This window comes from Panthera onca, chromosome E3 (genome assembly GCF_046562875.1).
Source record: "Panthera onca isolate mPanOnc1 chromosome E3, mPanOnc1 haplotype 2, whole genome shotgun sequence".
Classification (NCBI taxonomy): Eukaryota; Metazoa; Chordata; class Mammalia; order Carnivora; family Felidae; genus Panthera; species Panthera onca.
Genome location: NC_138354.1, coordinates 9,975,998 through 9,991,231, shown reverse-complemented (window position 1 = coordinate 9,991,231; position 15,234 = coordinate 9,975,998). Strand labels below are relative to the sequence as shown.

Below are 15,234 nucleotides of genomic sequence, written 5' to 3'. Positions count from 1 at the left end.
CTGAAACCAAGAGTCGGACACTTAACCAACTGAACCACCCTGGCACCCCCTCCCCCTTATATGTGTAACTTTCATCATAATTTTAGAACATACTCATCTCAGAAAGAAACCCTATACTCTTTAGCTATCATCACCCTGTCCATCCAGACTTACCTTTTCTGACATATATAAATGAAATCCTATAATGAATGCATGGTCTTTTATGTCTGGTTTCTTTCACTCAGCATAATGTTGTCAGGGTTCATCCATGTTGTGGTAGTTATCAGTTTTCATTTCTTCTATGGCTGAATGATACTCCGTTGTTTGGATATACCACATTTTGTTTATCCATTCATTAGTTGATGGATGTTTGATTTGTTTCCACCTTTTGGCTACTATGAAGACTGCTATAAGCATTGGTATATAAGTTCTTGTGTGGACGTTGTCGTTTCTCTTAGGTATATATCAGAATTGAATTGCTGGGTCATATGTTCGCTATCCTCAACTATTTGGAGGAACTGCTAGACATTTTCCAAAGTGGGTGCACAATTTTACATACAGATGTACCTGTAGTGTACGAGAATTCTAATTTTTCTGCATCAACAACACTTGTTATTAAATGACTCCTTGATTCTAGTGGTTGTGAATTAGTATGTCACTGTGGTTTTGATATGCGTTTCCTTGATGACTAATGATATCAGGCATCTCCATATGTGCCTCTTGGTCATTTGTGTTTCTTTGCAGGAATATTCCAATCTTTTGTCCGTTTTCAAATTGGGTTGTCTTTTTATTATTAAATTGTAAGAGATCTTTTTTTTTTTTTTTTATTTTTTTTTTTTTCAACGTTTTTTATTTATTTTTTTGGGACAGAGAGAGACAGAGCATGAACGGGGGAGGGGCAGAGAGAGAGGAAGACAAAGAATCAAAAACAGGCTCCAGGCTCCGAGCCATCAGCCCAGAGCCTTGACGCGGGGCTAGAACTCACGGACCGCGAGATCGTGACCTGGCTGAAGTCGGACGCTTAACCGACTGCGCCACCCAGGCGCCCATGAGATCTTTATATTTTCTAGATATAAATCCCTTATCAGATCTATGATCTGCAGATATTTTCACCCAGCTTTTGTGTTGTCTTTTTACTTTCTTGATAGTATCCTTTGAAGCCCAAATTTTAAGTTTGAAAGTCCAATTTATCTATTTTTTCTTTGGTTGTTCTTAGTTTTAGTGTCATATCTAAGAATCTGTTGCCAAATCCAAGGTCTTTAACTCTTACATTTAGGTCTTTGGTTCATTCTGAGTTAATTTTTGTATATGGTATGAGGGTAGGGACCCAACCTTATTCTTTTGCATGTGGTGTAATATCATTTATTCAAATGACTGCTCTTTCCCCACTGAATGATTTTGATACCCTTGTCAAAAATCATTTGACTGTGGAACACCTTGGTGGTTCAGTTGGCTACAGCATCCAACTCTTGATTTTGGCTCAGTTCATGATCTCACTGTTTGTGAGTTCAAGCTCCGGGTTGGCTCTGTGCTGACAGTGTGGAGCCTGCTTGGGATTCTAATTCTCTCTGCCCTCCCTCACTCTTGCTCTCGCTTGTGCTCTCTCAAAATAAATGAATAAACTTAAAAAAAAACCACATCATTTGACTATAGACACGTTGTTTTTATTTCCGGACTCTCAGTTCTGTTGTATTGATCTGTCTGTCCTTAGCACCAGTACCACGGTGTCTAAATTCTTGTTGCTTTGTAATAAGTTCTGTCTAGATTCTTGTTGCTTCGTAATAAGTTCGGAATTGGAGAAGTGTGAATTTTCTAATTTGTTCTTTTTCAAGATCGTTTTATATGTTCTGGGTCCCTTATTCCACCGTGGTTTTAGAATCAGTTACTTTCTGCAAAGAAAGCTAGGATTCTGATAGAGATTGTGTTGAATCTATAGATCAGTTCCTTTAAAAAAAATTTTTTTTTACATTTATTTTTGAGAGAGGGACAGAGCACAAGTGGGGGAGGGGCAGAGAGAGAAGGAGACACAGAATTGGAAGCAGGCTCCAGGCTCTGAGCTGTCAGCACAGAGCCCGATGCGGGGCTCGAACTCAAAAACCGCAAGATCATGACCTGAGCTGAAGTCGCTCAACCAACTGAGCCACCCAGGCGCCCTTATCAGTTCCTTTTTTTTTTTTTTTTTTTTAATTTTTTTAACATTTATTTATTTTTGAGACAGAGAGAGACAGAGCATGAACGGGGGAGGGGCAGAGAGAGAGGGAGACACAGAATCGGAAGCAGGCTCCAGGCTCCAAGCCATCAGCCCAGAGCCTGACGCGGGGCTCGAACTCACGGACTGTGAGATCGTGACCTGAGCCGAAGTCGGACGCTCAACCAACTGAGCCACCCAGGCACCCCTCAGTTCCTTTTTTTAAAAAATGTTTTCTTTCTGGGGTGCCTGGGTGGCGCAGTCGGTTGAGTGACCGACTTCGGGTCAGGTCACGATCTCGTGGTTTGTGAGTTCGAGCCCCGCGTCGGGCTCTGTGCTGACAGCTCAGAGCCTGGAGCCTGCTTCGGATTCTGTGTCTCCCTCTCTCTCTGCCCCTCCCCCACTCATGCTCTGTCTCTCTCTCAGAAATAAATAAACGTTAAAAAAACAAATTTTTAAAAATGTTTTATTTTTGAGAGAATACAAGCAGGGAAGGAGCAGGGGTGGGGGGGGGCCATGCAGAGGATTGAAGCAGACTCTGCACTGACAGCAGCGAGCCCAGTGCAGGACACAAACTCCTGAACTGTGAGATCGTGACCTGAGCTGAAGCCTGACGCTCAACTGACTGTAGATAGGTCCCTGTAGATAGGTCAGTTTTGAGTATTGCTCTCTTAATGATATTTTGTCTTCTGATCCATGAACATCAGATGCTTTCTTTATTTAGATCATTACTTTCTTTCAACAAATATTTTGTAGTTTTCAAAGTATACCTTTTGTACTTTGTTAAATTTATTCCTAAATTTTGACACCCAAGGGTTCCGGTTTGCCATCCCTCATTCTGTATTTGTATCTCCCTTCTTATAACATCATGAGAACCTTAGTGTATCCATCAATATCAGTGTATACTTATTTGCTCAGTCTTATGATGTACACAAAATAAGTTTCATAGTTGCTGTTACCCACAGTAAACCTGCTATGTTTATTGGGGTTTTTTGATTTTTAAGCTATTTTGATCGCTGTTACAGTATCACCAACCTTAGGAAAGTTTCCAGCTTGTGAAACGAAGATGGTAAAAACCATTTATTTGTCAAAGTTGGATACTAAGAATTAGATACATAGAAATAACTTCAGTAGTTCTTTCATGTATATGTAATACTTCTTTTAAAACAGATTTTAAGGGCTCCTGACTGGCTCAGTCGGTTAAGCATCTGATTCTTGATTTCAGCTCAGGTCATGATCTCACATTTTGTGAGTTTGAGCCCCACATTGGGCTCTGTGCTGGCAGCACAGATTCTGCTTGGGATTCTTCCTTTCTCTCTGCCTTTCCTCTGCTTGTGCTCTGTCAAAATAAGTAAATAAAGAAAACCTAAAAAAAAAAAAACCAAAAACAGGTTTTAGTTTATACTAAGTAAGGCCGCTGGAATGTTTTTACATATATATACACACATACATATATGTGTATATATATATACATGTATAGATACACACATTGCATTTATATGTGTGTACTTTCCAGTTTTAAAGTTATATATATAGTCATTGTGTATATGTATGTAATATTATATATGTAATAATTGTATATATATAACTATTATATACATGTATGTATACGTGTGTGTGTGTATATATGTATATGTATATGTGTGTATATATATATATGTATATATATACACACATATATATATGTAATCACACTTTAGCTGTGTTTCACCAGAAATGTAATGATTTCTTCTTGAGTTTTCTTTTTAATGGTTTTTTAAGTTAAAAAAAAATTTTTAGTTAATTTTTGAGAGAGACAGAGTGTGAACAGGGGAGGGACAGAGAAAGAGGGAGACACAGAATCTAAACCAGGCTCCAGGCTCTGAGCTGTCAGCACAGAGCCCAACATGGAGCTCGAACTAATGAACCATGAAATCATGACCTGAGCTCAAGTTGGATGCTTAACTGACTGAGCTACCCATGCACCCCCCTCTTTTTTTAAGTTTATTTATTTTGAGAGAGGTAGAGCCTGGGCAATTGAGGGAGGGGCAGAGAGAGAGGGAAGGAGAATCCCAAGCAGGCTCAGCACTGTCAGCATGGAGCCCAATGCTGGGCTAGAACTCACCAACCATGAGATAATGATCTGAGCTAAAATCAAAAGTCATGAGGTGCCTGGGTGGCTCAGTAGGTTAAGTGTCCCGACTTTGGCTGAGGTCATGAGCTCGTGGTCCACGATTTCAAGCCCCAAGTCAGGCTCTGTGCTGACAGCTCAGAGCCTGGAGCCTGCTTCAGATTCTGTGTCTCCCTCTCTCTGCCCCTCCCTCATTCACGTGCTCGCTCGCTCTCTCTCTCTCTCTCTCTCAAAAATAAGCATTAAAAAAAAAGTCGGATGCTTAAACCGCCACCCTGGCGCCCCTCTTCTTGGGTTTTTGAAGTGTTTCTTTCTGTGTGTTATATTTATCTTAACACAGGACAGAGGAAAGGCAGTTGATATTTATTTATTTATTTATTTATTTATTTATTTATTTATTTATTTATTTATTTATGGCACTCTTAATTGATGTAGAGAAATAAGGGACAAAGCCTGTTAATATTTTGCCAAGGCCAGTACTTGAATTAGAATTCAGGTCTTTCAGTGTCTCCTTCAGTTCTATAGCCTCTGAAACTAAATTTGGTCTTCTTTTTATGACTCGCCCTGAGTTTTTTGTTTATTTGTGGCCATAGGAGAAAGAACTTGTATTGTGATGAAGCCATTACTGTTTTTATCATTACCTTTGTACTTATATTTACTGTAATCCTTGTTGCAAACATAGTTCCATTTAGGAGAGCAAACTTTGTTAAAGGTAACAAGTATCATGTTGGTTTTAAATAACTGAGATTTGTCTTGTTTAAAGTAATGCCTGTAGATTGATGTGTTTTCCAGATTCTTATCATACTGTAGAGGCTGTCATTATTAGAAGATCGGTGTTACAAATTCTGGCCTTGTAAATAGCAGCACTGTATACTTACTGTTTCAAAATTTGTGACAGTTATAGAAAAACTAAAAAGACAAGATTACTGAGCTGCTTTTGTTGTTGAGAGAAATTTCTGGGTGGATGAATGATCGGGAATAAATTGAGTAAAACTTCTTTTTTTTCATCTGTAACAGTAGTAACTTGCTGAATAACCAACCCCCGAATGGTATTCAGTATGCAGTGATGATTATTATCCACAAGTGCTTGCCTGCCCGCCCTTGATTTCTCAGTTCTTTTTGCTTGTCACCAAGGCTAATAAGCTGAATAATAATCAGCTTCCTCAGTACCAAAATATGTTTTCAAAATAACTATTCTGGTTTTATTCATTCTCATAATTTTGAGGATCAATTAATTCCCTTTAGGGACTGTTTTAATGTTCCATTTTAAATTATTAATAGAATTAATCTAATTTGATTATTAAAATTAGTAAGAAGTTAGATTTTGAAGAGAAAAGATTTTGCATTGAGTCGGTGGTTGCGGTATCATGAGAATTCAAAGGACATAGGGCAACCAGCCTTATAGCACATCATTTCTTATAACAGATCAGAATCAGGAGAAGGAAACTAATAAGGTTTGATGGAAAATCGACTTTATACTTTCTACTCTGTATTCTACTTAATTTGTAAGGATGGAATTTATTAGGGGAAAAAATCTAGTTGATTCTTTTTATCTGTAACAGTGAAACTAGAACGTGAAGCTGAAGAAGAACGAATACGAAAGCACAAAGCAGCTGCCGAGAAGGCTTTCCAGGAAGGAATTGCCAAGGCAAAGCTGGTCATGCGCAGGACTCCTATTGGTACAGATCGAAACCATAACAGGTAAGTTACTAAACTTAATTTTTGTTATCTTCTAGAGCTGTTATATTGTTCCTAGTTATGAAACTGCCTAAAGTACCAAGAATAGACAGGCTTCCCTATTTATGGATGTCAGAAACAATTGCTCTTCACACATTTATTGAATATTTTCTGTGCCACATGCTAGTTACAAAGTTAAGTAAGACATGACCCTGTTCTTGAAGATACTACAAATATGAAACTTAAATTATTGTGATTTGCGAAATGTAATTCAAATAGAGTTTATTAAAAATAGCGATACATTTTGCATGTGTACATTGTGTGGAACCTAAACAGAAATATTAGAAGTTATAAAAATTACAGCTGTGAATCTCAAATTTCAAAAATGTTGGTATTCTGTGCCTTACTTTATCATTTGTATCTATCTGAATTCTCAGTGATATTGTGTGATCATCTCCACTAACAGTCATGCTCATAATCTGTCGTTATCTTATTAATATATGGTTGTGATTTATAGGTACTGGCTCTTCTCAGATGAAGTTCCAGGATTGTTCATTGAAAAAGGCTGGGTACATGACAGCATCGACTACCGATTCAATCACCGCAAAGACCGTGCAGACTCTCCTGATGAGGATTACTGTCCCCGAAGTATGTATATATCTACCAGTTCTTTTACCTTGCTTGGGTAGGGTCATTAATAAGGACTGTATTTTCTCTGTCACTTTTTCCATTTGAAAGAATTCTTTATTGTCTTCTTAGGTAGATGTATTTGAGTGGGATGGGAGAATGTGAAATGCACGGAAGAAGGAAGGAAACTAACATATGATTACCAATTTTGTTCCAGGTATAGTGTGAAAAGAGCTTGAATATTAGGATATTTGGGTATTAGATTTTATACAAGTAGTCTTCAAACTTTGTTCCTTAAAAGTCTCTTTGTAGGAACCTTAATGGCTGGAATTGAGGTGAAGGGGCTAAGAAGGCAGTTACACATCTTCCAAAACTTATTTATTCAGTATTTATAGAGCATCTTGTGTGTGCCAACCAACTTTTCATGTTTTGCTACAAGATAGCAAACAAGACAGATAAGGTCCTGAATGTCATTTAACTAAAATTCTAGTGAGGGGAAACAGCAAATAACTAAAAATAAGTGACGGAGAAAGGGTCATAAAGGGATACTGATGTTCATTTTCTTGATCTGGGTTCTAGTTACACGGGTCTATTCAGTTTGTAAAATAAATACAGAGGAGCACTTTTTTTCTTGAGGTATATATTGAATATATATTATATATAACAACATTTACATATATAATATGTATAATATTTCAAGAAAGAAATTAAAAGAAAAAATTTTTAATGAAAGAAACCAAATGGTGAGGTTAAGTCAGGATTTCTCAACCTTACTGACATTTTGGGTGAGATAATTCTTTGTAGTTGGGGGTCATTCCTGTGTATTGTAGGATATTTAGCAGCATCCCTGGCCTCCGTGGACTAGATGCAATAGTGACAGCCAAATATGTCCCTAGACATTGCCACATGGCTTCTGGGAGGCAGCCTGGCTCCCAATTGAGAACCCCTGGGTTAAATGATCTGCAAACTTCCTTCTAGCTCTACTTTCTACGACCTGATGCAAATTACTTCTCAAATATTAGATCATTATATTTCTTGGAGAGATTTTTGTAAAATGCAGTTTTCCTTCATTTTAGAGAAACTCTTAACCCAAACTTAAAACTCAAAATTGTTAAAGAAATTAATATATAGCTCAGAGTTTCACAGGTATTTTCATATTGCGCATTGTATTAAGTGTTAGATTGTAGTACTTAGTAGAAAGATCTAGTTTTAGTAAACTTTGTAAATACCCACATGAGGGCAGTTGTATGTGAGAGCAGTAAATGTGAAGTCCGGATCTTCAGATCTGGGGGGAGAGTTTCCAGCAGGAGGAGAGACTGATTTTATGATGTTCAAAAGCTTAATGGCTGTCTTTAGAAATCAGGTTTCCGTAGTTCTAGCTCTCAAGAGAGGATGGACATCAGTCCCTTCACTTCCAGCGCATCCTGGCGGATGTTGTTGCTTCATGTTCCCTCATTCAGGCATGGCAAGGTCACTTCAGAGTCACTTGACTCAAGACTACAGGGTCATGTGTTCTATTGCAGGGAAAGTGCCCGCAGGGTAAAGAGGGCAGAATGGGAGCAAGGGACAGGAGCCATGAGAGTATTAGTACAGGTTTCACCTTGGCTTAAGATCTGTCTGTATTCATGTCCTAATGGTAGATAGGAGCTGGTTTACAAAAAAGTTAATCATGTTTGACATTTGAAGCCTCCAGGGGTAAGTTTATGGTTTTATATGTTTCAGTTGTCTCTACTTCACTACAGATGTACAAGAAGTAAATTGTTTGATAGTTATTCAGTGCTCCCATTCCATTCTAAGTTGCCACACTCTGAACCTTGGACTGTGCAGCTGTTCAGCTGCATAGAGAGCAATTATCTCATGATGTGCTGTACATAAGGTGTTTAAGAGAAACTAGCACCTGCTGTACATTGGCTATATTCAATACGCAGCATCTGTGTTATTAGTTGTTGGCCTTGGCACTGTGTCCCACTGAGGTTTGAAAGTAGGAATTGGGTATTTACTATATTCAACCAAATGTTTTCATTTTTTTTAGGTAAGAAAGCAAACCTAGGCAAAAACGTAAGCATGAACGTACAACCTGGCCCATCAGCAGAAGTTGCTGTGGAGACCACCATACCCAAACAAGGACAGAATCTATGGTAATGTGAGCATTTGTCTGGTTGCTCTATTTTTTCTTTTTTCACGTTAAAATATTTTAGGGACACCTAGGTGGCTCAGTCGGTTGAGCTTCTGACTTGATTTTGGGTCAGGTCATGATCTCACAGTTCGATTGGTGAGATCGGGCCCTGTGTCAGGCTCCGCACTGACAGCGTGGAGCCTGCTTGGGATTCTCTCTCCCTCCTTCTCTGCTCCTTCCCTGATCACACGCCTGTGTGCACATCTTCACACTCTCTCCCAAGATAATAAATTAAGAAAAAGAAGGAAAATATTTAATATAGTGATACCAGTGATTATTAAATAAGATCATTTTGTATGACTTTGATTTCTTGAATATGTAAACTCATTGCTTTAAAAGCACACTTTTTTTTTTTGATAATAATATATTTTTTCTAAGCTTTGGAATTTTATTTCCCCCTTATAAAGTAACTGTGTATGTTCTATAATAGATCTTACATTACGTTGGCAGTGCTTTTAATTCTGGGAATAGATTTAGGATTTTCATCTTTATTAACTAAAGAATAAAATATTGTGTACATAGTAATAATCTTTTGTGTCAGTTCTCTTTCAGGCAGGGAGCTAGGTTTTGAGAGGGTCCCTTTCACTTTGTGATTGCATTAACTGTTCCACCTCTGATCCACCTTTTGGTTTAATGACCTTTTATCTTTTAGTTTTGTACATAAGTTTACTCTTTTGAAGGTGTGTGACAACTGTGCTTATTAACTTTATAAAATTTGTCTATTTTAGTAGGAAACCTTGGCTTCAATATTCTAGGGTAAACTTAACATTACACTTCATGGAAATAGTAAATTATTCTACTTGTGAGCAAGTTTGGAATTCTCTCCCAACTCCCACCAACAACCCTAGATCTCTGTAGATCTCTTTCTTAGTATTTGATTGTTTTTCAGAGTCACTAGGTCTGTTTTGCTCCTTACAGGTTTTTATGTGATAGTCAGAAGGAACTGGATGAGTTGCTAAACTGCCTTCACCCTCAGGGAATAAGAGAAAGTCAGCTTAAAGAGAGACTGGAGAAGAGGTAAGGACTTTCATCTTGCTCCTCACGGCTTCTCTTCAGCATTTAAATATCTTAGGGGATCTTTGTTTATTCATAAAAGCTATTAAAATACATTTTTTAAAAGTGTCTGTAACCCTTTAATGTCCTTGTTGCTTGGTATTTTCTTGACTCCTGCTTATTTGGAAAAGTCTGCTTTTAAACTTTAACGTACGTACAGGGTGGCAGGGTTATTTGTTGATTAGTGTGTGCCGTGCAGCGAGCTGAGGTCCTCATTGTGGTTAGGCATCTTTGCAAGGTCAGTGCCACATCAGTTGGCATTCGGAAGTATTCTGTCAATATTGAAAATAGCCCCAAAATGCAAACAACCTAAATGTCCTTCAGCTGACAGATGAACAAAATGTAGCATCGCCGTAAATTGAGCAACAAAAGAAAGTACTGGTACATGCTACGACATGGCTGAAACGGTGGAGTCAAAGAAGCTAGGTAAACAGACACATGTTTTAGGATTCATTTGTGTAAGACTTTCAGAATAGACAACTCCACAGAGACAGAAAATATACAGGTGCTTTCCAGTGGGTGGGGGACGGGGAGAATTGGGAGTGACTGCTCACAGGTGTGGGATTTCTTCCTGAGGTGATGGAAGTCTCGGAATTAGGTAGTTTTGGTGGTTCCACAACATAAAAGCCACTGAAGTGTATGCTTTAAAATGGTGAGTTTAATGTTAATGTGAATTCTGTCTTAAAAAGCCCCTCAAAACAAAAACTGTCTACATCTGGGATTTGCTAGTGTCCGTCCTGCTCTAGCCATTGTTCCTGTCAAAGACAGGGCAAAGTTTTGGCTTAAGGCTGCCTTTAGTATCAAGTGCACGCTTTCATGGTTTAATTTAGGTTTGGTTGAAGAGAGAAGGAAAATACCATTCAGTACGTTGCAAGTTCTCCAGACTTTTGTGAGTGATGGTGGGTACAGTATACTAGTTTTAGTCTCCTACTTAATGTGGAGATTAAAATTGCATTCTGAATCATGGTGTTTTAATGTAGATATGACCAGGCAAATTAAGAAAGACAAGGAAAAATGTCAATACATAGAATCACAAAGGAATATAGTTCTGTGACTTTCCTTCTGTTTGGGTAAAGTATTTTTGATAGTTGGAATTAAAAACAAAACTTAAACTTTTTTCTTCTGTTGAACATTAAAAAAAAATCTCACCTATCTTGTTTTGCTGATTTTGAACTTTTTAAAGGCTATCAAGCATATGTGGTCTTTGAGATTTAATGTTTTTTAGTTAGCATTCTTATACTAAAAAATCATTGTGTTTAAGTGAAGTATAGTTGATATACAATATACTAGTTTCAGGTTCCATCCGTGATTTTTATAACTGAACTCCCATCATTTTCCTTTCTATATATGATTCTGTGAATTTGTGTAATCTTTGTGAATCTAATTTATCTGTTCTTTTGTTGGTGGTTATTTGAGTTTCCTTTGGGATGGCCAAGGGGATAAGGATAGGATAATGTATCACAAACCATTTGAGGTTCAAATTTATAAAACAAAAATGTATATGCTCTTTTCAAGAAAATAAGTGATGGAGGATATAGAGTGTGCACTCAATTATCTCAATAAAAAAGGAATTTAAAAACAAAATGATAGATACCAGGCCAACTGGAAACAGAAGTGAAGTTTTTTTGTTATATCCGTCAACATTTATAAAAGATAATCATATACTCAGCCACAAAAGCAATCTCAACAGATGTAAGGGGTGCCTGGGTGGCTCAGTTGGTTAAGCGTCTGACTTTGGCTCAGGTCATGATCTCACAGTTTGTGAGTTCAAGCCCGGCATCAGGCACTGTGCTCACAGCTCAGAGCCTGGAGGCTGCTTCAGATTCTGTGTCTCCGTCTCTGTGCCCCTACCCGTTCATGTTCTGTCTCTCCCTCTCCCTCTCCCTGTCTCAAAAATAAACATTAAAAAATTTTTTTAAAAAGTAATTTCAGGATACATTCTCTGATCAGATTATGATAAAGTTAGAAATAAATTCTTTAAAGATAACCAAAGGATCTTAACTGAAAATTAAATGTATTCCTAGATAATGTATCAAAGAAGAAAATAAAAGGGAATTCTAGAATGAAAGCAAGGAAAGGGAAGTCCTTTGTAAGAAAACCCATGGGATACAGTGAAGGTTGTATTCAGAGGAAAATAATATTAAAAGTGCTTGGAATGAACGAAATGGAAACTTAGTCTAACTCAACGGAGATGACCTTGAGCTTTAGTTTTCATTTTGTTGTAAGAAGCCAACAGAGAAGAGAGTCTGCTGCTGGGACTTCAGCAGGTTAATCTGTAGTGTGAGAGTGAACTTGAAGGTCCTTCTGTAGGGTCTCTGCTCAGTTTCATGTTTTTTTCTATGTTGTAAGGAATTCCAGGCAGGTGATTTAAAGTTATCTCAGGTTGGTAGCAATTCCTGGCAGCTGACATGAGCAAGTGCACATTCTTTGTGGAGAAGTAAGCTTCAAACCAGGCCTCAAAGAATTTCCACAGATAGAAATCCAAGAAACTCAAGGTAAAAAGGTCAAAACAAAACCAGACCAGGAAATGTGAATGAGAGCCAGGTAAAGCACTCCACTTCAGATACTGGGATTATCAAATACAGAATAAAAGAAAGGTGTTTTTAAAATGAGTAAGAAAAATTTGAGAATTTGTGCAAGAAACCGTGAGTCTGAAGAAACACCCAGGAAAGATGAAAACAGTCTGAGTAAGTCTTCTAGAAATGAGACCTGCCATTCAAATCGTTGAAATTTATAGACCGTTTTGAAATGTTCCTTTATTTCCCCTTCCCTCTACTCCAACTTTTCTAGGTACCAGGACATTATTCATTCTATTCATCTGGCCCGGAAGCCAAATTTGGGTCTAAAATCCTGTGATGGCAACCAGGAGCTTTTAAACTTTCTTCGTAGTGATCTCATTGAAGTTGCAACAAGGTTACAAAAGGGGGGACTTGGTTATGTGGAAGAAACATCAGAATTTGAAGCTCGGGTAAGAACATAAACACCCAATGAAATCTGTTACTTATGTAAACTCAATTCGGAATTGTGCCCTGATGTTCTTGACTTCCCCAGATGACCCCGGAAATCACATGTGGGTTTGTCCTGAAAGACCTGTGGAACCAAAAATTCTCTGTGTACATGTGGTATTTTTCCTTTGATATCTGGAAAATCTCATCATACACTTAGATCCTTTGTTCAAAAAGAGTTTTTCTATTTTTTTTTTTTTTTTTTAAAGATGTTATTTTTAATCTCTACACCCATTGTGGGTCTTGAATCCACAACCCCGAGATCAAGAGTCAGACACTCCACCAACTGAGCCAAGCTCTCCAAAAATCTCTTTTCTATTAAGTTGAATAGAAAACTGGTTTTGGAGTCACAGTTCTGGAACATTGCTTAACGTATCTGTTATTTAACATTCCCATGTAATTGGTGCCTATGCTTTAAGGTCTGAAACATGTTTGTGTATTCCCATTTGTCCATCCTTGTCACTGATTGGCTCAGAAGGGTTTGCTTAATGTTGGGTAGCACTGGTGCTGGTGAATGGATACATTTCAAGGCCCATTTACGGTCTTGTCATTTACTGCTCCAAAAGACTGTCACGTGCTGTGGATGAACCAGTTCAGGAGACCTCATGTTCCACGTGAGGTAGGTTTAGATACCACAGCCTGAGAGAAGATTGGAAAATACTATCCATCAGTTGTTGTAAAGTGCTTTTTACTGATTTTAAATGATAAAGTCCATATAACTCCAAAGGTAATAACACTTGTGGGTCTTTTCAAATTATACGTATGCATTAAACATGTATTGTGTGATTTTTTTATGAGCAGTTGCATCTTTTCTCCCCATTTTTCCTAATTTACAAATACATTCCATTGTTCTCAGTCTTTATATTACTTTGGGGTACATAATAATGGTAGGAGTTGATAGGGTAGATGTCTTACAGCCAGACTTCCATATTTCTGTGTCTTTGCTATTAGAATTAGTAAAACATATATGCAGCTTTCTCTCCTTTATTTATTTATTTATTTATTTATTTATTTATTTATTTATTTATTTTTTAAAGTAATCTCCATGCCCATTGTGGGGCTCACACTCCCCATCCTAAAATCCAGAGTCTTTTGCTCCACTGACTGAGCCAGCCAGGCACCCCCAGCCTTTTCTCTGTAATTTGGTTATGAATGCGTGGCACATTTCCTGAGAAAAAGGATTTAAACATCTTTGTTGTTCTTAATGATGTTTTTAAAGAATTCTTCACCCTAAAGGATTTTGCCAGTTTCAAAATCAACATATACTTTTTTGTTTATTTAGCATATATTTATCCATTGCCTGCTTTGTGCCAGACCCAGGCTCACACCTTGCTAACATCGGGTTGCCATCATTCATCTTTATTTCTTTGTTGTTCTAAAATGCTATCTCTAATTGACATGTTTTGTGTGACTGAGAAGGTAGTGTTCACTTAAGTGCATGCTTTGAATCAAAATGATTTCCTTATCCAGGACATAAATGAGAGGCTTAGGTGAAAAAGTATGGAAAGCATATTTACCTGGCTTGTATAGTTTGTAAGCCGGTGGGTCAGGTAATGTTTATTTTCCTTCTCATTTTCTCTCTGCCTTGAGACTGCAGTTTGTACATAGTAGGTACTCAGCTGCTGAGTGAATGAATGACTTCTTGAGTGGAGCAAGTTTCAGCATCCCGTGGGTCCCATTGCCAGGGAAATGGAAAGTAATAAGTTGCTTTTCAATGTATAAACCACCCACTGAACTGAGGCACCGAGGTAAATTCATGCTATGTGACCCATTTGGGGCCCAGGTTGATTTTAATTTAGTTGAGGATAGTCTCCTCGCATCTTGGCCTTTCATTCATTCTGGTGTTTCCATCTTGACCTTTCATTCATTCTGGTGTTTCCATCATTTCCTGTAGGTGATCTCATTAGAGAAACTGAAGGATTTTGGTGAGTGTGTGATTGCCCTACAAGCCAGTGTCATAAAGAAGTTTCTCCAAGGCTTCATGGCTCCCAAACAAAAGAGAAGAAAACTCCAAAGCGAAGATTCAGCAAAGACAGAAGAGGTGGATGAAGAGAAGAAAATGGCAGAGGAAGCAAAGGTATTTTGTTCATGAAGATGCAGTTTCATGACTGTGGAAGAGTGCGGTCTGGTTTCAAAATGGTCTGACCCTGTGATTTTACCTTCTGTAAGCACTGTTCCTGCACCAGTGGTCCATTTTTATCACTTTCACTAAATTTTGTGGTTTTCAGATTCGTCTGTGGAGCAGAGCTGGATAATGGCTCAGAGTGTCCCCAGCCCCTTTTGCCAGAGCTGATTTCTTTTTAAAAGGTGGTAGCAGTTTTTAAGTTTTCAAAAATGGTAAAATACTCGTAATGAGCACTTAGTCATTTTAGCCGTTTCTATGCTCTTTGTCAGTTGTGTGTCGAGTGCCTACGGTATT

The 15,234-nt window shown here is 37.9% G+C and overlaps 1 protein-coding gene across 2 annotated transcripts in view; it reads left to right on the top strand.

The window, feature by feature from the left end:
- BAZ1B (bromodomain adjacent to zinc finger domain 1B) overlaps nt 1-15,234 on the top strand; it is a 72,452-nt gene that overhangs the window by 39,597 nt on the left and 17,621 nt on the right. For both annotated transcript variants that reach the window (XM_078439744.2, XM_078439743.2), the window contains exons 8-13: nt 5,840-5,978; nt 6,472-6,602; nt 8,614-8,719; nt 9,676-9,774; nt 12,601-12,778; nt 14,710-14,892. In XM_078439744.2, the coding sequence (XP_078295870.2) occupies nt 5,840-5,978; nt 6,472-6,602; nt 8,614-8,719; nt 9,676-9,774; nt 12,601-12,778; nt 14,710-14,892 (836 nt within the window). The remainder of the gene's footprint in view (nt 1-5,839; nt 5,979-6,471; nt 6,603-8,613; nt 8,720-9,675; nt 9,775-12,600; nt 12,779-14,709; nt 14,893-15,234) is intronic.